Source organism: Ictalurus furcatus, chromosome 22 (genome assembly GCF_023375685.1).
Source record: "Ictalurus furcatus strain D&B chromosome 22, Billie_1.0, whole genome shotgun sequence".
NCBI classification, from domain to species: Eukaryota; Metazoa; Chordata; class Actinopteri; order Siluriformes; family Ictaluridae; genus Ictalurus; species Ictalurus furcatus.
The window spans coordinates 14,645,260-14,671,304 of record NC_071276.1 but is presented as its reverse complement, the minus strand read 5'-3'; the positions used below and the strand labels follow the sequence as shown (position 1 = coordinate 14,671,304).

The window sequence follows — 26,045 nt, the reverse complement described above, 5'->3', positions numbered from 1 at the left end:
TTCAGCTTAAAATCTGTTCCAGTAAACAAGTCTGTGTAAACTTTATTTTATCTTTACTGCATCGTTTTCAAGCACTCCATTCGAAAAGGCTGCAGCTTCCATCGGCACAGAGAGGGAAAGTTGAGGGTGGATGTGCTCGAAAAAAAAAAAGTGAGCAGTGATTTGTGAGTTCTGTAGAAAAAAAAACAATAAGAGAGAAGAAAAACGGCAGTGGGCTGGAGAGGTACTTGTGGTATCTGGGATGCTGCCCAAGAAACGTGGCACTGCTCGTCTGATTTAAAGCATCATTTCTGGTCGTTTGACTGACAGAACGAGAACAGTTCATCTTCAGCCCTTACGATGGATGTGTCATGAGCAGAGGAGGTGAGTAAATGAGGAGTTTGGAGGTCTTGTGTCTTCACCTCTCAAGAATGCAAATCTGATGAATGAAATTGTCATGAGCTTTTCATGTCGAAAAAAGTTCGAGTAATGGATGACGGATGCAGTGTGAGAGCAGATGAACAGGGAACAGACTTTACATGCTTACAATATTCAGTTTACTGAGTAGGATGTTCTTTATTAACATAAGCAACATCCAGCAGATGACGTTTCAGCCAACCTTGGGCTGTTTCATAAATTCCTTTAAATTAAAATTTAATGTCTAGTGATGATGAAACCGTTTTCAGCTCATAGTGTCTTTGCATGTCTCTGTCGTTTCAAATGACGAGAGCGAAACAAATCTTTTTCTTCCATAGAGGTGCATTGTTTTGAAATTTCCCGTATATTTTCTCTCTCTCTCTCTCTCTCTCTCTCTCTCTCTCTCTCTCTCTGTCTCTGTGTGCGTGTGTGTGTTATTAATAATAACACAATAGCATGACATCCTGTGTTTAAAAAAGATTCCTGATGTAATGTTTTGACGATATGAGCACCCAGTGAACCAACACAATTTCTCACTGGTTAATATCGCTCAAGAATAATTTTGTGGTGAGTAATTGTGCTATATTTGATATATTTTACTTCAGACTCTTCTTAGTTGGATATTTCACTACACGGGCACACGTACTCTTACGTGGTGGGTGTTATGACACAAATACCATATCGCAATATTTTACAGTACATAATATATATCATGATATCCAGGTTTGTTAACAAGCTCGCAGCAAAAGAGTAAGGTTAAAATAATATGCAAATCTGAGTGGTATTTGTATATACCGTCTGCAGAAATATATTGCTTAACACTGATAAGGAAGAGGGTGCACGGTGGCTTAGTGGTTAGCATGTTCGCCTCACACCTCCGGGTTTGATTCCCGCCGTGGCCCTGTGTGTGCGGAGTTTGCATGTTCTCCCCGTGCTGCGGGGGTTTCCTCCGGGTACTCCGGTTTCCTCCCCCAGTCCAAAGACATGCATGGTAGGCTGATTGGCGTGTCTAAAGTGTCCGTAGTGTATGAATGGGTGTGTGAGTGTGTATGTGATTGTGCCCTGCGATGGATTGGCACCCTGTCCAGGGTGTACCCCGCCTTGTGCCCCATGCTCCCTGGGATAGGCTCCAGGTTCCCCCATGACCCTGAAATAGATAAAGCAGTATAGAAGATGGATGGATGGATGGATGATAAGGGGGGAAAGATTCAGTGCATTTTAACCTTTACTCATCTGCTTCTAAACAGCATTTGTAATTGTTATTAAAAAAAAATACTTGACAATACCTGCAATCTCCCAGAAAAGTGCATCGTGAAACAGTTTCTCACAATCGTCGATATGTCATCGTATTGCCCAGTCGTAATCAGTCATGTCACATATAAACATATAAATTACTGCCTGTACTTCAGCGTTCTTTGGGCTACTGTGTGTTTTAGTACACAGTATAAATAATATAGTAATAGATATATAGTAAATTTCTCTTTTAATGTGAGGTCTGATATTTGCTGACACTTTGTATTGGAAATCCTGGAGACAAGAATGATGGGGGCGGGGGGGCGGAGGGGGGGGGTTTAAAATAACTAACTTGCGTAATCAGAGATAAACGAGGCCAGTTTGAAAGTGTTCCTGATTTTTTTTTTTTTTTTTACTTTTCGGTATCAAGGGCATACCATGAAACCCGTTTTAAGCAGCTTTTTAAACATTTTCGATGTTTCAGTGCAATCGTGGAAAATTCGGAGGAAAAAAGGAAGTAAAGCAAAGAGCATGATATTGCAGGCGGATTAAATCGGTTGTTTTAATGGTAGCCGGTGTAAAGCTTTATGGTTACATGTGCCACAGTATTGTGAGTGTATATATTCATCTTCAATAACTGCTTTATAACAGGAACACTGGACACAAGGCAGAGAGACCCATACACACACACACACACACACACACACACACACACCCACACAGTGTTTCCTGCATCTGAAATGCACTTAGGTGGGGGTCAGGGGAGGAAGTTCAGGGAGAGGTCTGCTTTTTCTCTCTCAGTATTTTATGTTGCTGCTGGTCAGAGCCTGTACAACGCCGGGTTACCCACAATGTAGTTTAATGTAAATAAATTCATGATACGATAACGTGATCAGAGCATATAATATGTCACACGAACATTGAAAAAGACAGTTGTTAACTAGTAGCTGCCCAGAGAGTTTTATCATCCAGATATTTTATAACAGACACCAGACTAAGAAAATACTAAGAGAAGGTTTTTAACAGGCTACACTTTCCATAAGTTACAAGTTGCCTTCAGCAGCGTGTTGAAATGTTTGTGGGAAACTCTACACAGGAATGGTCATTTTTTTCTTCCTGAACTGGCGAAAATATTATAGTGACCTACTGTTAGACCAAACCATCACACCCACACTGACACAAACTCAGCGCCAGTTGTTTTCCAGCTGTCTGGAGAAAAGACACTTGGGTTACTGTAGAAAGACGTCGGTGGATTATGTAAAGTACCACTGAAAAAAAACCGTACAGGCCTTGTGTTTCTTGCTCTGCTTTCTCTGTCTCTTTTTGCTTTCGCTTCTGTGTCATTTCTCACTTGACACCGCTCTGTACGTTTTTCTGCCGCATCTGAAGGTGTTGATGAACTTTCCGTAACAGCATGACTCTACAGAGGTTCCAGCTGTAATTCTAATCGCAGGTTCATATTAATGCACTCGGGTTAAAATACAACGGTTAAAAATGGTTGTCGTTGGTGGTGAAGCTTTCTGTAAGGAGACGTTTATTTAACATTTATGGAAGGAGTCTCCAGTTTCAGTGCTTTTGAAATGGTCAATAAGTTAGGGCAGAGGATTCCTGTGTGTGTGGGTTTTTTTTGTCTTATTAACTTCAGGAAAGATGAGGTGAAGGAAAGACTGTTTTACTGTAGGTGATAACAGGAACAAACATGCCCGTTATCACGACTTTCCATCCATCCATCTTCTATACCGCTTATCCTTTTCAGGGTCATGGGGAACCTATCCCAGAGGAGAGCCTACCCCAGGGAGCATCGGGCACAAGTCGGGGTACACCCTGGACAGGGTGCCAGTCCATCGCATCCAATCACATACACATTCACACACCCATTCACACACCCATTCACACACCGCATCCAATCACATACACATTCACACACCCATTGGCACTTTGGACATGCCAATCAGTCTACCATGCATGTCTTTGGACTGGGGGAGGAAACCGGAGTACCCGGAGGAAACCCCCGCAGCACGGGGAGAACATGCAAACTCCGCACGCACAGAGCCACGGGAATCGAACCCCCAACCCTGGAGGTGTGAGGCGAACGTGCTAACCACTAAGCCACCGTGCACCCCATCACGACTTTAAATGTAACTATAAATGGATAAAAAGCACAGTGTGCCATTCATTAAGAAATGTATTCAATGGAAAAATTCTGCAGTGTAAGAGGAATAAATCACTTCAGAATGTTCTGTTATTGAAAAATAGTCAACTTGTGTCGGATTTGTATCTGGCCGTATCACACCACCCTGTCGTTGATCGTTTTCCAATAACATTAACAGAACGGCTTATCGTGTTGTACTAGTTACAAGATACATGGGTACTTTACATCTCATGCAGCTTATTTCTCATTTGTTGCAGGTAACTGTAAAAGGTCAAGCACATACTTCAGAAGAATTAGGATCTGTGTCAGCAAGGAGATTTATTTATTTTTTTCCTACTAGGAATGACTAATGACTCATAAGCCTAAAAACACGCCGGCTTAGAATATATTACCCAAAATGCACTTTCTGGCAGCAAGTGAATCTGAGTCAGCTAAGCGTGCACCCAGACATCATGCTTTAATCTCATTTTGTTAAAACTAAGAGCAGAGCTCCAGAGGTGACAGAAATGAAATCCAGCTACAGTGCGCACAGCTCGCGCACATTTTGAAAAAATTTTATGCATACTTTCTGTGTTTATCTTCCAATGACCTGTCCTGACTTGTAGCACATAGTTTTACATTATAGTCTTTAGTGTTCTCGCCATCATGATCAAGAGCAAAAAGTGTGAAAAAGGACAGATGTAACAGCTGCAGTCCACTGTTTGGATGTTCTACATGAGATACTCTATTCATCGGGCTTTTACACGCTGTAACATGCACTTCCTTCCTTACTGCTCTGAGATTCAATTTGGCCAGATGTGAGGCTTCATCATATTGACATTGCGATCAGTTTGCTTTGCCTCTGCATTATGTTACAATCTATTCAGTTCACACACACACACACACTTCCAGTGCAGGCTTGAAGATTCTCGGAAAGTGTGATGCATTTTCAATAGCAAATCTAATTGGAGTATAGTCTTTTATCCTTCATAGGGGCCCTGGTTTATATATATATATATAAAAAAGAAAGAATTGGTGAGTTGGCACATCCCTTTAGCAAGTTTACCGTATTTAGCTCTTTTGCCCTAAAGTGTCGTGCCTGCTTTTCACCAAACAGATAATTCATTGCAAAACCCAGCTGATATTATAAATAGATATATAGCTTTTAAATGATGCCCTATGCTGTTTTTGGTGAAGTCCTTCCCAGAAAGAATGCCACAGGGGACCTTGACTGATGCTGTGTAATGATACGGTACTATACCAGCGTTCCCACATATACCCCTCTTTTTTTGCATTGACATGTCGAAATATATATTTTAAAGGGGAATTCCAACAAGTTAAGTATTGTTTGTGTTCTTTTCTTTTCTGGATGCGTTGTACAAATTGTTCTGCATCTGACGTTGGAACCGCAGAGCATCGTTTTAAAACAATGGAGGCCACTCCTAGTCCTTTTGTTCCACTGGGAAATGAGATTGATATCATTTATTTTAGACAAAAAAAGGGCCAATTTAATTAACGAAAATGGGTGTCCTGTTGGAAGACAGTTTTTCAAAAGATGTTGTGGATTCTAATAATATAGATGGGAAGGGGCTGGTGGACCTGATTTCATAAAAGAACAAACTTGAGCGAGGGATTGTATTTAGTTTGATTTCATATGAATAATGAAGTGTATCAACGCAAACCCCTTGCCTAACCCTGTACTTACACGGGGAGGTAACAAGTCGCTTGTGTGTGTGTAACGGTTGTTACTGTCGTTCCTTGTGGTCATGCCTGTCCAGTATTTTTTTTTACTCTGATGAGAACTCTTAGTGTGTATATGAAGCTTATAAAGCTAACTAAACACAAATTAGCTAGGCTTCCTACTAGCTTCTTTGGTATATTAGTAATGCATGCTAACTGTACTAGCTACATACAGTACACTCACCAGACGCACCAACAATCACTACTTCTACTTTCTTTCTTTTCTTTTCTTTTTGTTTATTTTTTTGGTAATGTCTCTCTACACAGGTCATATATACCAGGTAAAGGATGAAACCACATCCACTTGGGGGCTAGGAAGTATAACAAGAAAATATTTGCTGATCATGATAAATTATGTCACAGTATGGTTTTCTGAGATCTCATGGATATAGTTATATCTTTAAATATTTATTTTCAGGTAATTACAGACCAACTGGTAGCAACTGAGGTTAAAATGCAAACTTAAAATTTTCAAACTGTAAAATGTTTTTTTTTCAGCGTTAATTCTGTTTTATAAATGAGTGTTTTTTAAAATATAAAAATAACACTTTATGAAAAAAAAAAATAATAATTATTATAATATTTATTTATTATATTTGTAAAAAAAAAATTATGTGGCACTACACTAGACAGTTTGTGAGCAAAACTAAATATAATATTGTGTATTGTAGAAATGCCTTAGGGAATCGTGATATAATATTTCTGTTATATCGCCCCCCTGTACTTCCATTTCCAGGTTTTTCATCCATTTTTGTGTCTAACAGTAAATTTGACTAAACTAAAGTAATGCGTGGGGAATTAAAAAAAACTTCACCGTATCATAATTAATTCGAAAGTCTCCGATAAAATGTCGCTTGACGCTGTCTCTGAAATTGTGGCTCTGTGCCATGCACATACACAGAGCTAGCATTTGCTTGCTAGTGTGAACGTAATGTGACCCACACCTTTGTACCTCTTTATACAGACTGAGTCGTACGAGTTGTTACGAATTGAATGAAGTGCCACTGTGTTGGTATGGTAAAAGCCTTTGTAGCATTGTTTTGTTTTTCTTCTTCTGAATAAGTCTTTATAACATCAACACATGCTGCTTCACATGGCATAGTTCATCTTAAGAGCATTCAGAAGTATTTTCCCACAATTCTTTGAGAAACATAAATAACATTTAAGATAGCTGTTGATTACTCGTGGGCTTTTTTTCAGACTCTGCATGGCAGTTTCTGCACATAGGGCATCATTTGCATATGAGAAGGCAGTGTAAGTGGCCTGTATTGTCTCCACTGAGGACCCAGAGCCATGAATGAGGGTTTCTTTTCTCCTACAGTGGCTCACCTCTGACATCTGTGTGTGTCCTTTGCTCTTATCCCAGCTGCCCCCCCACAATTCTCCCAAATTCAACTGGAAATGGCCCTCTCAAAATCTTTTGTGATTTGTGACTCAAAAAAAAAAATGCTCACAAAATCCTTTTAGGCTATATCATGTGAACGCCATTTTTTATTTGCTGGAATTGAAGGTCAGTATGTCATGGCTGGTGCATATTAGCATTAAATCAACCCCCAGAAATCATCTCAGTGAGTTTGGAGTTTGCTTAGTCAGTCATTTACTAGTGCGCCTCCAGTGGGCGGTTCTTGCTCACATTTACTGACGAAAATAGACTCTTTAGCAACACCTCACAAGACTAGCTATTTCCTATAATGTTTACACATATACATAAACATAACAATTTATTACTTAACAGGCCACAGAGGCATATACTTTCCTTGGTACATTTTCCTTGATGAAATGTATTGGAAGGATGGAGCCGGCTGTAAAGCATTCGAGAAAACTCCCTTTGTTTTGTCAGAACTGTATCTAAAACAATTATTTCAAATATTATGTTTTTTATCAGTGTGTTGGGAAGCAGAGAGACGTTGCTCAAGGCCAGGGAGCCCTACACCTGGTTCTTTAGTTGTGTAAATTACACAGGTGTTTGCTATAGTAGGCACAAAGAGATGCTTTCTGAACAAAGCCATCAGTGATTCATGAGCACTGGAACACAAGACACGTACAATATCTGCAACAGCAACGACCGGGATTTTTTTTTCCTGTCCTACAAATCCGTCATCGTGAGTGAATGGGCATTCAGGTGTGCAGTAGGTGCCAGACTGCATGGCTCCAGGTAACAGTGTGCGTAATGTGTGTTTGTCTCCTCTCGCTCGCTAGTCATCATAGGCAGAAGCAAACCACTGTGGTGAACAGCGAATAAAAGCTTGTGTGCGCCATAACAAGGCTCATTTGCATCATGGTGCTTGACCCCTGCCTGGATTCATCATTGGTAAGAAGTCAGTGCTTAATTTGATGATCGTATCAAATATCTATTAGTCCAAATGAAGGCTTGTTGTGTAACAGTTCTTCAAACACTGCAAAAATACCAGTTTTTATACTTTTATACTTAAGAGACGTTACTTTCTTAAGTATAAAAGTCAATAAAAGGTTATTTTTCACAGTATGTTGCATCGAATAGGATTCACTTACAGTAAATGAGAATGTAATTATTGCAAGTGTAGTTTTTCTTATGTAACATCATAAATCAGGGCTGCGCAAAAATGATATTATTCCTATATAATCCCAGTCTTGAATACTTTCTCAATGCAATTTGATTCAAGAGCAGCATCTATTCTGCAGAATTTGCACTCATGCAACCATTGCATTAAACAGAACACCATTATCCCCCACATTCGCCGTTTCCATTGACCACAGACATTGGATCTGATGTTTGTATCTGAAGCGCTGCAAGTCTACAGAAAAACGAGGGGAAAGACAACGGCTGAAATCTGAATGAATTTTAAAACGACCCAAACACCCACTTGTTGCGAGAAGGAAACAGTTGGTCCTAAACGAATGTTTCATATCATGTGCTGAATATTAAACTTCCAATTATTAATTATAATCAAAAGCTGACGAAATGTATGGAACGAAAGCCGAGTTACGCACCGAGAACGTTTATCAAGATCGATTTTCACCCATGAGCTGCTCTCGGCAGAAGAACTGAACTAATTAGCTTAAGTCTAGGTAGACGTTTCCAGTCAAAATAAAATAAGACTTGCTTTTTAAAATATTTAAATCCCCATCTTTGTTTTTCTCCATGTATAAAGTGTAGAACTTTCCTTCTTCATAGACAAGCTGTAAAGCTGTAAAGGCTTCTTCTTGAATCTGATGGTGTTAAGTGTGTAGTAAGGATCTCATTTGACTTGTATGAACAGCTCTTGTGTGGCAGTTCATTCAAGTCAATTCCATCTAAAGTGTCTACCATGGCTCTCAGAATGAAGACCGTGTGCGACATGTGGCGTTTAGAAACGGCTGAAAACGGCTCTAACGTGGCCATATGTCGCAGTGCAGAAGGGAGGGGGTGGACATCGCTCCCAGACAGGAAACAAAGGGTGTCTCACTTTACACTGACCATGCGATCACACTGCTCCCATACGGACATCCTGAGTGCCGCCAGCAGATCTGTCATCTGCTGGTCAATCAGTCTCACCCTCACAGTGCTGTTGAATGCAGGCTAACAGCCAGAAACATATACTTTCAATAAACTTCTCTGACCCATTCAACTAACTTACTATCCAGAGAGCAGAAAGTTATTCATTCATCTTCAGTAGGGCTTTATCATGGTCAGGGTCTCAGCAGATCCAGAGCCTATCCCACTGGGTATGAGGCTGGAATACATCCTGAATGTAAATATGTTATAAATAACAAAGATTTATGATCCAAAGAATTTTTTGATATTGTCTGTACCTATTGTTATAGGTAGTAGACACCAGTGATTAACGCATGTTGCCTAACCCGAGGTGACTGACCCGAATACGACCGGCCATCCACCTGCCCCCAGTACTTTTGTGTAGGAGGAAAGCTGGGGGTTTTACTTTATCCCCATGCACTGGATTAACATGCCATAGTCTGAGCAGATTGGCCTCAGTTTGTGCCAGTGCCATCTGTACCCTTAGCTTTAGCACCTAGTGCTAGGGCTTTCCTCTGACGTAACATCCCATCTGGCAAACTGCCATGTTTGTCAGCCTAATAATATGTATGCATATGGAATACTCTGGCAACAAAACCATAAACCATAATGCCAAGACCCATCTACAAGGGTTTACACTTAGATGAAACACCTTCTCAAACTTACAAGCACTCATAGTCCCTGCAGTTTTGTAATAGTCATCGCATATGAGTGCTCCAGGACTGTAGGGGGTGCTATTAAAATATCATCACGGTTTCCACGCCTAAACTGGTTTGCCACAACCAGGTACTGACTTGATCGTGTAGCGTGATTTTCTGCGGAGTTCACTCAGCTACCATGGGAACGAAATGGCGAGCGAAGCCTTTGCGTGATGTCCATATGCTCCACAGTTATATCCTATTTTTTTTTTGCAGAAGCCAGCCAAACATCCTCTCCGAATGATGTACGCTGAGGCCTTTGTTGTGTTTGGTTTCGTCAGCGTTTCAACCTTGTACCAAGTGCCCAGGCTTCTGATTTGTCCACTGCACTATACAATCCGAAGCACTTTCATTGTGTTTTCCCTTCTTTTCATCTCTCATGAACAGAACTGGTGTCGCACTATAATGATGAGACTAATGCCATCCTAGGGATTTTGCGACTCAGCTGTTGTAACAATGAAGCCTGTTACCTGTATAATGAGAAGACGACATTTATCAGATCAAAACCGAGATGAAATCAAAGTTGGAGCCAGCCCATAATGACAAGTCTAGATTATGTATTTGCTTCGGCACTAGGGCAGAACCCCGTAGAGCTGTGGTGGGGGCCTCTTCAAAGCTTCTCTGCTTATGCTCTCTGTGATTAGTGGGGATTTGGAGAGGCCTACTTTAGAAAAGTCTAAGTAAACTGTTTCTCCCGCATTTGGCTTCCAAGTTTGTTATTTGTCAGTCTGCATTTTTAACTGCTGCATTGAGATCAATTTTTTGAAGATGGTATTTTTAGAAAACAGACAATACTTTTAGAAAAACAAACGTTCAGAATCATGGAAGACAACGCAGCACAAATAGTACAATATTGTAGCAAGTGGCAGGAACATCCACAGTTTTAATCTTAATGGAAAAAGCAGAGTGACTCAGAAAGACCACCCTTGCAGTGTGATAAATGATCTTGGACTGGCCATCGCTGGATTTCTGCACCATGGGCTTGTCTTCCTCTTTGAAACTTCTTACTTTCTGGAATTTGCTGAGATTATGGCATCAGTTTTTATTTTTAGCTTCCATTACATCAGTGCTCTACAATACATGAAATATGGTAACAGGAAAGGTATTTATTCTGAAATGTAATCCTTGTGTACAAGGGAAAAGCTCTATCGGTGATTTTCACCAGTCTAAGGGACAAAAGTTAATAGCCCTAGCAGAGGTCTCTGATGCATGCTTCATAAATGTGATCTGTGTACATGTTGCTCTAGTTTATTCAAAGCCATAGAGCTTTATTGTTAGTGAACCATGCATGTAGAACACTACTAAGCCATGCTTGAGCTCCTTGGTCACTTAGTTGTTGAGAAAAATCTTTGCCACATTGGATTTTGGACGTATATTAATGTGCGATGCTCACGCCCTCTTTTCTGTCATATTTCAACTAACAAAGCCGGACAGCTACTTTGGAAGAGGTCAAGAGGTTGCAGTTATTGGTTACTGGAATGGAGCTTCTTTGCAGCCATTGGCTATTTGTAAACAAATTTAATGCCAGAGACCAAAGGAAACAGTTAAACAGCGTCCGAGCTCGCCCGGATACAGCCTGCCAGCCTTGTATATCGTTCTTTCTTAGTTTTTAAAACATTATGTCAGTAATAATGCATGGCATGTTTAAAATCATTTAAACATGGCTCAAGGTCACTGGAACTGGATGCTGAAACAGAAATGGGGGAAAGTGGGGTAAGGCCTGTTTTAGCACGTAGTTTTAGCAATTTGTTTGGAAAGCCTATCATGTGTGTGTGTGTGTGTGTGCGTGAGTTTGTGTGTGTATGTTTTAATATATATTTATATACTGTTGGAGACTAAATGACTGACAAGGATAGGAATATGTGACAGTTTTGATGTTGTGGGGACATTTGCTTAAAAAAACCCCACATAGCTCAATCAATCAATCAATCAGTCAGTCAGTCAGTCAGTCAGTCAGTAAATCAATCACTAAATCAATCAATCTTTAAAAAAAGGGCCAAAAGCCAAAAGATTTCCAAAAGTGTGTTTCATTGCATTAACAGTTTTTCCTATCAGTATCTAATGATTTAAATGTTTAATGGAAATCATTGGACCAATTCCTATTAGGACATTTTTAGCAGAGGAAGCATTAGAGTTAAATGTGTCTTGCTTCATTTTTCATAAAATGATGCATTTGTAAGTAATATTCTTTTCATTATCTTTTACTGTAAGTAATGTTTAGTACTGTACCACTGAGCTACTATTGATATACGTATTGAAGCTCTTTCAAAGAGCTAACCTTATGTTATTTAGACTAATGTAAAAGTATTTGATCATAACCAAAGTGCATCTATGAGTTGTGTGGATGTGGTTTTCTCGGGCACAAATGCGTGTTATTTTGAGAACATACCCAAAGTAGCAATTTGATTGTGGTCAGAGCCGAGAGCGTGTAGTTAAAAAATGTCAGAAATGTGGTTTGCAGATCTGTCAGAGTTAAAAAAAAAAAAAAGTTTTTTTTTTCTTTTTCTTTTTTTTTTTTAAAGAGCGTCATTTGCATCATTGTAACATCTGGCCAGTGGTTTAGTAATTGAGTCAGGTTAGTATCTATACAGCTGAGTAGAGTGTTAGGGAAGGTAAATGCATGTCTGAGATAAATGCATGTCGTTTTATCCGTACTAATACCAGTCCTTCTCTTCTGTAGGTGAATGCCTGTGGCGCCTGGAAGTCAGGATCTAAGTTCCATAGGTGCAGTGCTACAGGAATTTCTGCTTTTACTGGGCTGGAAATTGGATTTGGAATGACCCAAGCAGACCAGTTAATGCCACACATTCTCTAGTTACCCCACATTGTCTAAAAAGCCATTTCCCTCTCTGGCTTTATTTTTCTGGATGACATAATGGTCCTTTGTAGTCCAAATGTAACATTAAGGGATGTCGGTGCTGTAGTTCTGAAGTCTGAGGGGCGCCTGTATCAGATGGAGGCAAGCACCATTTCACGTATTTGACCCCACCCGTCTATTAATAATTCCAGAATTGAAAAACATTAGACCCACCATGCAGGGGAGGCCCAGGCAGGCCCAGCAGCAGCAGCTAGGATGCCCATCACCCAGGAAAACGCACTGAGTCTTTTATCTCTGCTGGAGAGCTGGCTGAAGGTGAACCAGGGGGAGCAGGACCAGGAGGATGAGCTTGGGAAGAAAGCAGGCAGCGCTACGCCATGTCAGGCTGCAGTCCGCAAGCTGGTAGAGTACATCCAGCTGAATTTTACAGATTGCGAGGGCCGCCCATGCAACGGCAGCACGCCTAAGGATGAAGCGGAAGTGGAGGTGCGGGCGGTCTGCTTAAGCAAAGCTGAAGGAGATGGGCCTGAGTTTGGGCTCAGCTTTGGGAACATCCCCATCTTTGGGGATCCTGAAGGAAAGAAGAAGGTGAGGCGCAGGCGCCGCAAGAGCGATAAAGGCCCTGTGTTGGATGTAGGGTGCATCTGGGTGACAGAGGTGAAGAAGAAGAGCCCCGCAGCACGATGTGGTGACATTAAGTTGCGGGACGAGCTGCTGTCCCTCAACGGCCAACTGATGGTCGGAGTGGACGTCACCGGAGCCAGGTAGGATATCTGAGTTGTACTTTTATATGCTCTAGAAACCCTGCTTTCACACATTTAATAAAGCAGTGAGCCACAAGAGGGCACAAGTTACAGTGATGTTATCATGGGTAAGGATGCACGCAAACCAGAGTGCCAAAAACCTCTTCATAATTATAGAATTAATAATATACACCATAAACTACTCTGCCGCTACACGATGTAGTCTCTTCATTGATGGCTTTGGTTGCTAAGCAACATAATATACAAAGATTAGGATATACTATAGGCAGAATGGTTTTATTGCTAAAAACATGGGGCATTAATACAGAATAAAATTATTGTGATGCAGTCACAGGTGTGTGTGTATATATCGAGTATAGATTGAGGGCATGGCGGTTAGTATCATGCTTTGTTCCCTTTTAACTATCTTTGTCTAGCCAACAGCACTTTTGGAAAGGTTTTTACATTGAAGCATGCCAGTGTCTAGGAAAAGAAAAGATTTTGATGAACTGCCACCGTAATGTGGTTTCTGTTGGTTGTCCAGACAAAAAAATATTTAGTTGTAAGAATATGTTTAGAATGAACTGGATTTCAGTTTTAACAGCTTTTAAAATGTGATCTGATCCTGAAAGCCATATTAATAAATACAGAAAGTCTTGGAGATCAACATACACCCATACCTTTATTGAGGGTACTTGGTTTGAACTAATATAATCAAATAGATATGTATTCATTATTTATCTACAGTGTAATTTATATCATTGCATATCCTGATGCCACTTCTCACATACAGAAGAAATGGAGGTGTGCAGAGTTTACTGGAATAGTTGGTGGCTAAGGGGTTTATTAACAAGCTTAACAGTGCAACACTGGTTTCAAGATTTTTGGCACGTTTACAGCATTTTGGTGTGGAGAGAGTAAAGTACTGAGTATTCCTGTAATGTCTAAGACTTCCTGAATTCAATTCAGAACACAGGTGTTCCTAATCCAGAGACTTTTCTAAATCCTTCTTACAGAGGCAACCAGGTTTGCAGCTGAAATATTCCAATTTTTAGCAGAATTCATGATTCCTGCCCTTGATTTTGACAAGAGCCCATCAACCAGCAAGGTGCTTTCTTGCAATGCAAGAAAGTTGGTTTTGAAACCTAACAATCATCAAAATCAAGTAAACCTTGTATTTCTTTTCTTCATTAAATTATGGATCTGTCAGTTGGCTTGAGGATTCTGTGGCATACCATTGCATTGATCTTTGCCCACTGTTGACTTCCATTTGTAAACTAGCTATATCCATTTAGAAATAGGGGTCTATCAAGGGTTTTTTGGATAGTTTGGTTCTTTCATTACTAGAAAGTTGTCATGTAAATAGCAGAGAAGGACTAGAGACTACGTTTTTCATCAGCAACTGCACCTAGTCACATGACTTTATTCATCTGTTTCACGTTTTGACTCATTAGCTCCAATGTGTATCTGTCTATGTGTATTATTTCATGTAAGTCTTGTTTTGTGTTTTGTTTGGTACATTATTAAACGTTTCACGTCACTTCATTTGCATCCGTCTCTACCTACAAACGTGACAAAAGTACTGGAACCATTTCTGATGGGAAACACCTTGTTGTTGGGTTCAGCCACTGAACCCTTAAGGGTTCTACATTTCTTTATGAAGTTTTTTAGAGAGTATTTGACTATGTAACCCCTTCTAATTTTAGTCTTCTGAGCCCAACTTCTTCAGTCGTCTGAGCTCAGTCTTCTGCGGTCCCCTGAAATCCCTTTTGATTAGTTCAGAATGTACTTCTCTAGTTTTCATCTATTTTTTATGAGGTTTATATAATCTTTTCATTCCACCTACCTTGGTGGTTTAAATTGTTTTTTTTTTTTTGTTGTTTTTTTAAAAAGTCAGAAGGTATTGTATGTACAGTGCCTTGCAAAAGTATTTAGACCCCTGACCAATTCTCTCCAATTACTGAATTACAAATGTACATTGAAATTTCATTCTGTTTGATGTTTTATATTAAAACACGGTAACTCATAAATAATTATTGTAAGGTGACATTGGATTTATGTTGAGAAATATTTGTATGAAAAATAGAAAAAAGAAATTGCTTGCATAAGTATTCAATGTCTGTGCTGTGGAAGCTCCCGGTTTACACCGATGAAAGACATTTCCCTAATGAGGACACAGTTACCTTACCATTGGCATCCACCTGTTAATCATTAAAGTTTCTGTCACATTTTCCAGGTAAAAAAAAAAAAAACTCTCATTGTTGAAGGCTCATTGGTCAGGCTGTGACTCTGAAGGAAAATGAAGGCCAGATTTTCTTAATAATATAAATTTTCTACCGACACGGTTCCGGTTCCTGGCCTGTGGCAGTTCGCGAACAGTCCTGCATGTTTCCACTACAGAAGAAGGGGGTTCCAGGCCTGAAAAAATCGGTTCCACTCCGGCCCTAAAAACTTACTGGACTGGAACCCGTGAACCGGTTATGTCAGGGGCCACGTGCTGTGCAGGGGTGGGGAAATGTAGCGTCACGCGGAAAAGTTTTCAGTACAACAACAGTGTTGGTTGCCAGCTACCGTGCTAACGTCTCCATTAAGTACTGCAACAGAAAAAAGACACAAAATGTCTGCAAAAGTAGCACAGCAGGGCTCTACAGAGGAAACGTGCGCTCTGCTGTGTGTACAAGGACCTTTTAATTTACACGACTTTAAAAATCAGATCACATTTTACGAGCCATTCATGCAGTCGTCTATACAATTCCAAAGTTTTCACAAACTATTTTTCCCCCCACAACTGTATGGCTTTAGAATAGAACTACTGATTTGTCCCATCCTTCATTCCTCCTCAGGCTCAGATACCCGCTGTGGTTGTACTTAAGTACCATGGGAACTGGCACAGATTTCTAACTGGCAACCATACTACTGTGTCCATTTATTGCAGGCCTAATTGGCTCCTTTGGCAAACTGAACAGCCACAACAGATATAAAATGGTTAGCAGTAGACAGTGGTGGGCTGTGCATTTTAGGTGTGTCTAGTCTACTAAGAAAACAATTTTCAACTGACTACATTATAGTATGGACATCATACATTACATGGCCTTTACACAGAAATGCTTTGGTGGCTTTAAAACAACCACATACAAATAACCACTCATGAAAAAAATTCAACACGAGTGTTATGAAATCCCAATCATTCAGAAGACCAGAAACATCACACAGCCAGCAAGAAGGCTGATTCTCAATGATGATGGTGGTGCCGAGCGTGGAGTGCAGCCTAGCACGTCATGTCAAAATCTCCCATAACTGTTCAACCTGGTTGAGATCTGGTGACTGTGAAGGCCACAGCATATGATTTACATCATGATATCATGATATCATTTTCATCCTCACTGAGCCCTTGTGATCTGTGGATAGAGGTGGAGTCATCTTCTAAAAATGTTTCTTCCTAGGATGCTGATTTTATGTGACCGTCCATCTAAAAGTGACAAACCATGGCAGCAAAATAAATGCCCCCTCCAGTCTAACAGAGTCAGTGATTCTTCCTTTAATGAGTCAGCTGTCAGCGTGTTTGGATCCAATTTTTCTCATGCCTAATCTCTATCCTCTATTGAAGCACGTGTTCAGATGATACTCCAGTAGATGGAATCTAAAATGGATCATAAGGTTTTGCAAGAACTTGTGGACTCCAAGCGCACACTGTCAACAAATACCAAGAAACTCTGAAATTCATGTGAATATTTCAAAGATTCTGCTTTTTGTCAGTAATGTAGTTTGTGATGAAGAGTGTTGTATTAAATTAGAAAAGGATGCAAAATAGAAGCATTTTCACTAGTGCTCGCAGACTTTTTGGAACCTACTGTATATTGTATAATATCCATTTTTAAATGCGCGGTTTCCTTTCCCCAAAGCAGTAATGAGGCAGTTTGTATCCTGGTGATTAACAGGAGGAAGATTACCTGACCACATGCTGCCCTTACTTAAGCCCAACCTGGACAGGGCGAACACACTGTGTAAAGAAAGGAGGTTCCTGCGAAGGTTTCACACCAAGACATTTTCCTGAAACAGTGTTTCATTTTCTCCGGAGAAGAAACAAAAAAGGACTGCGGGCCGAGCAAAAACATCTCTGACAGAGACACAACACAGCAGCTGAGTTTGGAAACAGACCAAAGGAGCACGGAAAACAGCACGGTTGTGTCCTGCTCAGGACCAAACCATGTCTGTTTCTTATATATGACCCGAGAATGTGATTTGTTTCCTGTGAGATGTCAGAAGCGGCCCGTCAGTTTATAAGAGAGTTTCTGCAGTGCTGTGGAGGATTGTGATGTTTAGAAGAGATTACGTCAAAGGCGTTGATGAGAGAGAAGAACACAGAAGACTAGTAACACACGTTATGAGTGTTGTGGCTGTAGAAAGGATCATATTGGTAATGTCTGGGCTCTTTGAGGCTACACTATAAGCCTGCAAACACAGGTGGCTTACTTTCCGTTAATATTATGCTCAGGTCATGTCCACACTAATCCAAAACTGGTGGTTTTGACCACAAAAACATTTTGAAAATGATTTCAGGCATGGGATACATTTAACAACGCAGTTTACTTGTATTGTAGTGTGAATAGGAAACAGTCATAGACCCCTAATTGTTACTTTAATCACCCAAAAGACCGACGGTGTGTTGACCATGCTGTTTGGGTCCCTTATTTTTGAGCTCTAAACAATATTCATACTTCTCTACTTTGTATTCAGTACAGTACAACCGACCTCTGTGTGCTCACATCTAACCAGGGAAGCCGTGTAAACAGTACAAAGTTGTGAGTATGCGTAGTGCAAATGTTTTTATTGCTATTACCTATTTATGTTTCTGCTTGGGTGTGGTAACTCTATTATTGTGGACATGGCCTAAAATGCTTTGATATAAAAACATGTTGTGCTCACCACATTCATATTTATATATAATACAGTACAATTGTCATTGTAAAAAAAAAGACACACTAACAGCAGTTTTATTACATGTGCACTATACAGCATTGTTCAGCCTTACAGGGGGTAATGTTCACACAGAACCGGTGGTGTTTAGTACAGCATGTTCTCAATCAGATTAGGAGATTATAGGGAACTATGTTTGAGACTAAAAAATTGCTCCTATTGAAAGAAAACTTCCAAAAGGTGAGATAATTTTTTTCCTAATCCAGTCTTTTTGGGGTCATGTAAGGTCACCAGATTAAGAAATGCAAGTAACAAGTTGAATAAGTTGAAATAAGTTAAGTAAAATTATTATTATTAGTGAGTCACTTTGGCAGAGGAACAATTAGAAACACGACGGAGATTTATTATTATTTTTTCATCAAGAGTCTCTCATGTTAATGGTTTGAGCACAGAAACGTAGCCCTGTAAAGAGCTCTCCTAGTTGCAATTTTCTGAGTTCTGGCCTTTTTTTTTTTCTCTTTCTCTCTCTCTCTCATTTTTACAGCCTGGCTCAGCAGCTGTCTGTAGAGAGCATGGAAAATAGCTCAGCTTGTGCAAAGTGTTCTCCACATGTTCAACGAGAAAGCAAGCTTTATGAGGACACCAAAGAGAATGATCCACCAAAGAGAAATCTCGCTAGAAACCATGATGTATTTTTCCATAAATTGGAGGACCAGCTTCAGAGGAATCATCAAGGAAATTTGAATAGTTTTAATCCTCATAAATGCCAAACCACTTTCGATAGCAGCCAAGCAGGTTTCAAGTGGCCTTGTACTCATTTAAGAGCGGTTGAAAAGATTTTCCAGAGACCTTGGCTATAGCTTAAAGTGAACCACAGTAACCTGGCAGGGAGCGTTTCATAACGAAGGTGAAAATAAAAGACTTCAGCTCAATTAATCCTCATTTGTCAGCATTTTTTGTCCGATGTTCAGAAAGATGTACTCATATATGCTGCAGGCGTAGACTATGCAATACTGCAGTGATTTTTTTTAATTTTTAATTTTTTTTTTAGAAATATTTCACAATTAACGGGTATGGACAGATTATACATTTATAAGCTATCCCACCAGGCATGTAAAAGCTTCAGTGTGCTTCCCAGTCCCATGCTTTGGTTGCCTTGAAGCCTAGCTAGTTTGCTAGTTCAGTGTATTAATGATAATGATCATGGGGCACGGTGGCTTAGTGGTTAGCATGCTTGCCTTGCACCTCCAGGGGCTCGAATCCCGTCTCTCCTCTGTGTGCGGGGCGCTTGCATGTTCTCCCTGTGCTTAGAATATTTCTGTATACATGGTTGTTGTAAGTTTGCCTGAGTTACCATTCATAAATATCTAGCCTACAGCTAAGCATCTGATTAGCACCCACAATTCCTTGTGGACTGAGCATGCGCATATATCTCCTTTCAGTGGATTTTCTGAATAAGGTGTTTACATTAAAACATTAAAACAGGCATATTCCAGGGGTGGGAATCAGAATTTGGGGAAACAGAATATTGTCTTAATCTGAATCGGACTGCGGCGTTTACATGACTCACTACTAATTACAATATTACCAAATTCCTATTAATATCGGAATATTGATGTGCATGTAAACGTAGTCTATGACTAAAAGTCAGCAAGTCACTGGCCAATGTTTTAGATGTTGACATGTAATTACATTGCATGTAAATGATATTTAAGCTTCTTTATTTTATAGGATCATTATATCACTATAGGATTTTCTTTATCAATCCTCAGATGATGTGTGTAGTGCAGCAGGCGGTGAAATTCAGAATAAATGCTATAGTTACAGTGTCATGGTGCACATTAAAGTTCAACACCAAATGAAAATGTTTGTTTTACAAAAGACATTAGGACTTCCTCTGGTTATACTTAGTTGTCTTTCGGGCAACTACGAATAAAAAACTAATGTCCCGGATATGAAATCTGCTTGTCCCCAGCACCCAGGCGTTGATTTGTCCGCCGCTGAATTAAAACAATTTACCAAAAGACACAAGTGTATTGACATCTAGTTTAACTAAAGATGTATTTGCGAACCATTTCATTGGTCTTTAGAGTCGTTTTCTCTGCCAGTTTTGAATCATTTAGACATTTAATTGCCATTATGCTGTTAATCAGGCCTTCAGGAACATCTGAATGTGTATCTCAGACTGGTATTGAAGCTAAAGGAGGAGATTTTGATGCATGTAGGAACAAATTAGGAAATAGTTGAACACCATTGCTATAGACAAGTCAGATTTCATGATGAAAGATTATTGGCCTGTAGTGAACTGTTCCACACATCCTGTGCCATCATAGTGATTTAATTGCAGGAGATCATCTGTTAATTCATCAGTCTTCTCTTCTCAAAGCCAGTATATGAGCATATTAGAAAGTGTGTTGTCCTTTGGGCCAAGCGTCTCCTCAACTAACATAGTGTGGCTGACAAAATCTCTTTTTATCCCTCACACACTGTTTAACATCAAAGCCCCTCTGTGAGTGAGGACTTGAGTTCTGTATTTGTTTTGAAGGCTCATACTGTTCTCCTTTGCGTCATTCCTTCATGAGCCAGATTGCAGTGGTTAATGCCTATCGCTGCTTGATGAATGAGAGCGAAAGTTGACATAATTTCCCTGGCATTAGCTGTGTTTGATGATCTGCGCTTTTCCCATGACGTGTGGAGTAAATCTACAGCTGTTAGGAGATTGAAGTGATTCTTTGTGACTGTCTCGAGTACTTACACAGGTCTGGGGAAAGAGTGCAATTTAAAGGCACTCGATTTCAGAGCTGGTAAAGTACAGACGTTCTGCAAATATTCTGGAAAAATGTGAATATTCTGCTTTTAGAGAAAAACCTAAGACTCTGAGGTTTGAAATCTCTTTAGACATTTCCTTATTGTCTGCACCGGCACACCCATATCCCATTTCATACTCGTCCTTTTATTACACAGCTCATGACTTTTAAAATGAGCACAGGAACTGAGAATAGTCATCTGCATACAGATGATGAGTGATAAAATCGCTCTGATACTTACCTTTAAACCCTTAACTACCGAGACAAACCACAGCATGAGATGTGAGAAGAATGTTTGGTAAAGGAAAACAATCTTCGTTTCGTAGCACTGAATCATTTACACCTTCGATTCAGTTGCACAGCGCGTTTAATAGCGGACATTGTCACAGAGCAGCTTTACAGAAATAAATAAATTCCAGATATAAATTTCAAATTTATAAATGTATCCCTTATTTACATTACACCGTGATACAGGGCTAAAAAAACATCATGACGACAAGGGTGGTCCTACGCCTTCTGTTTTTACAAAATGGAATCAAAAAATATAAACAGGGAGTACGTTTTAATTAGAATTTTTAAGACTTAGTGGTTAGCATGATTTCTTCCCACCTCTGGGGTTGGGGGTTCGAATCCCGCCTCCACACTGCATGCGCGGAGTTTGAATGTTCTCCCCGTGCTTCAGTGGTTTCTTCCGGGTACTCTGGTTTCCTCCCCTAGTCCGAAGACATGATTGACCTACAACATTACCGAAATTGTTCGTAGTAATAATAATTTTATTTGATATAGCGCCTTTAAAAGCAGCTTCTCAAAGCGCTGTACACAAACTAAGCAGCACACAGAGAAAAAATATGATAAAAAAAAAATAATAATAGTAAAAGTAGACAGCAAGAAAATGCTAGTTTTAAAAAACTGCAGAAGTGTGTGACTGTATGTGCGATTGTGCCCTGCGATGGATTTGCACCCTGTCCAGGATGTCCCAAGTTCCCTGCGATAGGCTCCAGGCTCCTTTGCAACCCTGTGTAGGATAAGCGGTATGGATGGACAGACGAACGGTCAGACAGACGGACAGACGGACGGAGGGACGGATAAATGGATGGATGGACACATTCCTAGTAATAGTCTGAAATTTCTCAGGCACACTGAGCAACAACCTGTAATCATTTACACACAAGGATGCCATTGAAGGATCTGGTTTTTCAGGAATGAAAAGCAAAGTATGTGATAGTATGTGACCGTAACACATGGTTCATAATTACCTCCATATTTCAAAAATGATATACTATGTTGGTAATAGTAAGACATTATGCATACCTAACCTGCCAGTAACATAGCATTACAATTCAGTAATAGAGTTGAACTGTATAAATATAGTCTCAATGTGATTTGAGAGGCATTTAATTTGTTATGTTCATATGAGAAAACCTCATTCCTTCCTTTATACTTTAGTTTTATACTTTATAATCTTCCGCAAGGCAGAACGCGGGAAAGACACCTCATTTATCTTAGACCATTAAGACAAATGAATCCCAATAACCCTGTTTTACTGTCAGCATCCTAAAAGCTCCCTAAATTAGAGCGGCTAGGCTGAGGTGGTAGAGCGGGTTGTCCACTGATCTTAGGGTTGGCAGTTCGATTCCCGGCCGAGTTAGCGCCTTGCAAGGCAGCTCTACTACCATTGGTGTGTGTGTGAATGAGAACCAGTATAAAGCGCTTTGGAACCACTAAGGTTAATAAAGCGCTATATAAGTGCAGACCATTACATTCCATCATATCTGGATGCATTATAGTTAGTGTGCTGCTAATCAGCATGCACAATATTATTATTGTGGATACTTTCTTAATAAATATCGCTGAAGTGTGTATGGTTCAGCGTTTGTACATACACTGAACCTGCTCTGGTTCGTTTCTTGTTAAAATGATGGCTAATGATGAGTTAAACTGTTTTTTTAATACAACACTGATATTATCATAAACTGTAATAATACATTAAGCAGTTTTCCTAATAGCAGCATATTTTATCGCCACATTCCTAGTATGAGAAGGCAACAAGTTTGTTAGTTTTGTCTGTGGAAAAAACTGCTTTAATAGCTGCTGGTACTTTGTTATGGAATGCTGTATCTTTTTAAAGGCTTAACACTCTGTGGTATTTGTGAAATGACAAAATAGTTTTGAATAAATTAGGAAAGGTTATTCTTGTACAACTGAAGTTGTAGTCGATGGGTGGCTTTAAATCTGATGTATGGCCTCCTGTCACAAGATTATTTTCATGTGGACGAAAGAGGGTGAAGTGTAAAATCTTTGTTTCTATACCTGATGTTGATGATTATTTTTCATTTCATGTTTATGCATTTTGCTGTAATGTTTGTTTCAAGCAATTCAATCGCAGTAACTAACAGACTGTGCACTTTGACCACTAGATAGCAGCACAGCAGTGTTTTCAAATCCATGTTGCACCACTCTTGTTTTGTTTTGTTTTGTTTACTTAGTTAATAAGTACTCAACTGGAGCTGATCAGTACACTTAAAAGCAGTACTAATTTTTGCATTTTGAATCATATTCAATCAGCACTACAATATAAAATCTTGTTTAAAACTAGAAAATCAACTAGACAATCCATCCATTTTCCATACCACTTATCCTACACTGTGTCACAAGGACCCTGTGAATCCTATCACAGGGAACTAGGGGCACAAGTTGGGGGACACCCTGGATGGGGTCCCAACCCATCGCATATTCACACATATGGACAATTTGGAAATGCCAATAAACTTACGTGGTAAATGGTCTTATATTAGCAGTTCCAAAGCACTTTACACTGGTTCTCATTCACCCATTCACACACACACACACACACCAATGGTAGCAGAGCTGCCATGCAAGGCGCTAACTTACCATCGGGAGCAACTTGGGGTTCAGTGTCTTGCCCAGGGACACTTTGGCACGTGGAGTCATGTGGGCCGGGAATGGAACCGCCAACCTGCTCTGAGCCACAGCTGCCCACATGTCTTTGGACTGGTGGAGTACCTGGAAGAGACCTAGAAGCACGGGGAGAATATGCGAACTCCATGCACACAGGGCAGAGGTGGGATTCGAACCCCCAACCTCAGAGGTTCTTTCTGTAGTTTTAAATCAGTTTGAACTGCAGTTTGTTGTAGTTTGATGTAAAAGTGGAGAACATATACTTGTGGTGAACAGTGCAGGACTTTCTTTTTATATACATTCCTCATATTTCAGGGCTTCAAACATAAATAGACAACATACTTTAAATAAATTGGTCATATTTAGTACCTGATAGCAAAGATTTTGGAGTTAATGGCTGCTGACTGATTGAGATCTTATAAGATATCAGATAGTATCCGAGGCTGGGTATGTGTTGATGCGCAGCCACTGTAATGCAGGAAGCCATTTTCAGTTTAGCATCAGTTGTGTTTTCAGAAGTGATTTGCAGAACCGAGTTGTATGTTTTAGGTCTTTGTGGATTTGTTCAGTTTCTGAATTCATCCCGTTGGTGTTGTCAGTTGTCACATCATCAATGAGGACAAAAGTGTTCCAGTTCCACCGACAGCCGCATAAGACCATGTTTCAGTAGATGATGTGGTGTTTTGGATCAGGAGCCGTTATAGATTTGCACACACTTTCCTCAAAACATAACATGACCTCATAACAAGATTACCTTATAACATCTGTCCATAAGACATGACAAAATATCAATTTTATGTATGTTTTATGAAAACCTTTCATTTGTAAAGCTGGTGTATTATTATCTTATTGGAGAACTACATGCACATATATTATTTTGTCTGTTCACTTTTGTGTTACTTGGATTATGTTATTGTAGTTTGCTTGTAGCTGCATTGCTAACGTTACATAAACGTGATTAATTCAATCATAACCAGTGAAAATTTAAGACGTTTCATAAATAGCATGAGCTTGGCCAGTCTTACCTCCTGAACTTTCTCCTGTTGTTTAATTTGTCTGCTTTTTTATTTATTATGTCTAGTCTCATGTGCAAGCACTAACCACGAACAGAGATATTCCTTTGATGTAAAAACCTGGGTTAAAAAGACAGTTTGTAAATGTTTTATAACTATAACATTAATTACTGAGATCAACCCTTTCAATTTTTTTCTTTTATTTCAGTCGTCTGCAGTCCTACAGGATTTGTTAAAGTCACCAGATTGTTCGTGCTGATTGGTAATCTACAAAAATGCTGATTTTGACACATATAGAGTTTTGAATTTGAATTGAACTGATTTTTCAGACTTATATTGGCCTGATTTACTGCCATTCACACGTCTTTGGTTTATATCTTGAGAGACAACAACAACGTCAACTCTAGAATCAAGAGAAACAAAAGATCAGACTTTATTTATGATGTCTGAAGCCGAGAATTCTACACAAAAGGGCTTTGAATCCCATTTTTTTGCACAACATAAGTGTACATAAGATTGAATTGTATAGATAGTATAAAGGTTGATATCATGTACATTATTAAACACTGGTACTGTCTGTTTACTACTACTGTGCTAATATTGTTGTTTTTTTTACCTATATTTTGTCTTTTTACACACTGGAGCTCAAGTTATGTGCAGTGGGCATTGGTTGTGAATGATGTTAGTGTCTTTAGGACATTTCCCCACAAAAATTCCACAGAGTTATGTGAAGAATGTGTGCCTAGACAGCCGCTGGAGACCGGATGTCCTCCGTAATGAAAAGAGACTTTGGCAGGAGAAAACCAGCATGTGGAAACTCAGGTGCTGTATATGGAAGCTATATTTGTGAGATTTGCCACATGTGTGAGATTTGTATGATTTATTTGTCCTATGTGGGGACGTCTGTTTGCTGAGAACTAAAAATGCTAAAGGAATTTGTCCTCTGTTCAGTTGGAGATTTGGATCAAAGATTCTATCATTGGTCTGATGATAATATCTTCGACCATGTCTGCTTTTGAACTGCCTCTATCATAAACACATCAGGCGTTCTTTGGAAACTTCATCTTCTTCACATCACCAGCTTAAAATGCAGGTCACAGCTTAAGGAAACATCTTTTAACAAATCTGGAACTGCTT

General features: G+C 39.7%; 1 protein-coding gene across 1 annotated transcript in view; it reads left to right on the top strand.

Moving 5' to 3' along the window:
• pdzd2 (PDZ domain containing 2) overlaps window positions 1-26,045 on the top strand; it is an 84,868-nt gene that overhangs the window by 2,229 nt on the left and 56,594 nt on the right. The window contains exon 2 of the mRNA XM_053610822.1: window positions 12,372-13,273. Coding sequence (XP_053466797.1) covers window positions 12,765-13,273 — 509 coding nt within the window. The 5' untranslated portion in view covers window positions 12,372-12,764. The remainder of the gene's footprint in view (window positions 1-12,371; window positions 13,274-26,045) is intronic.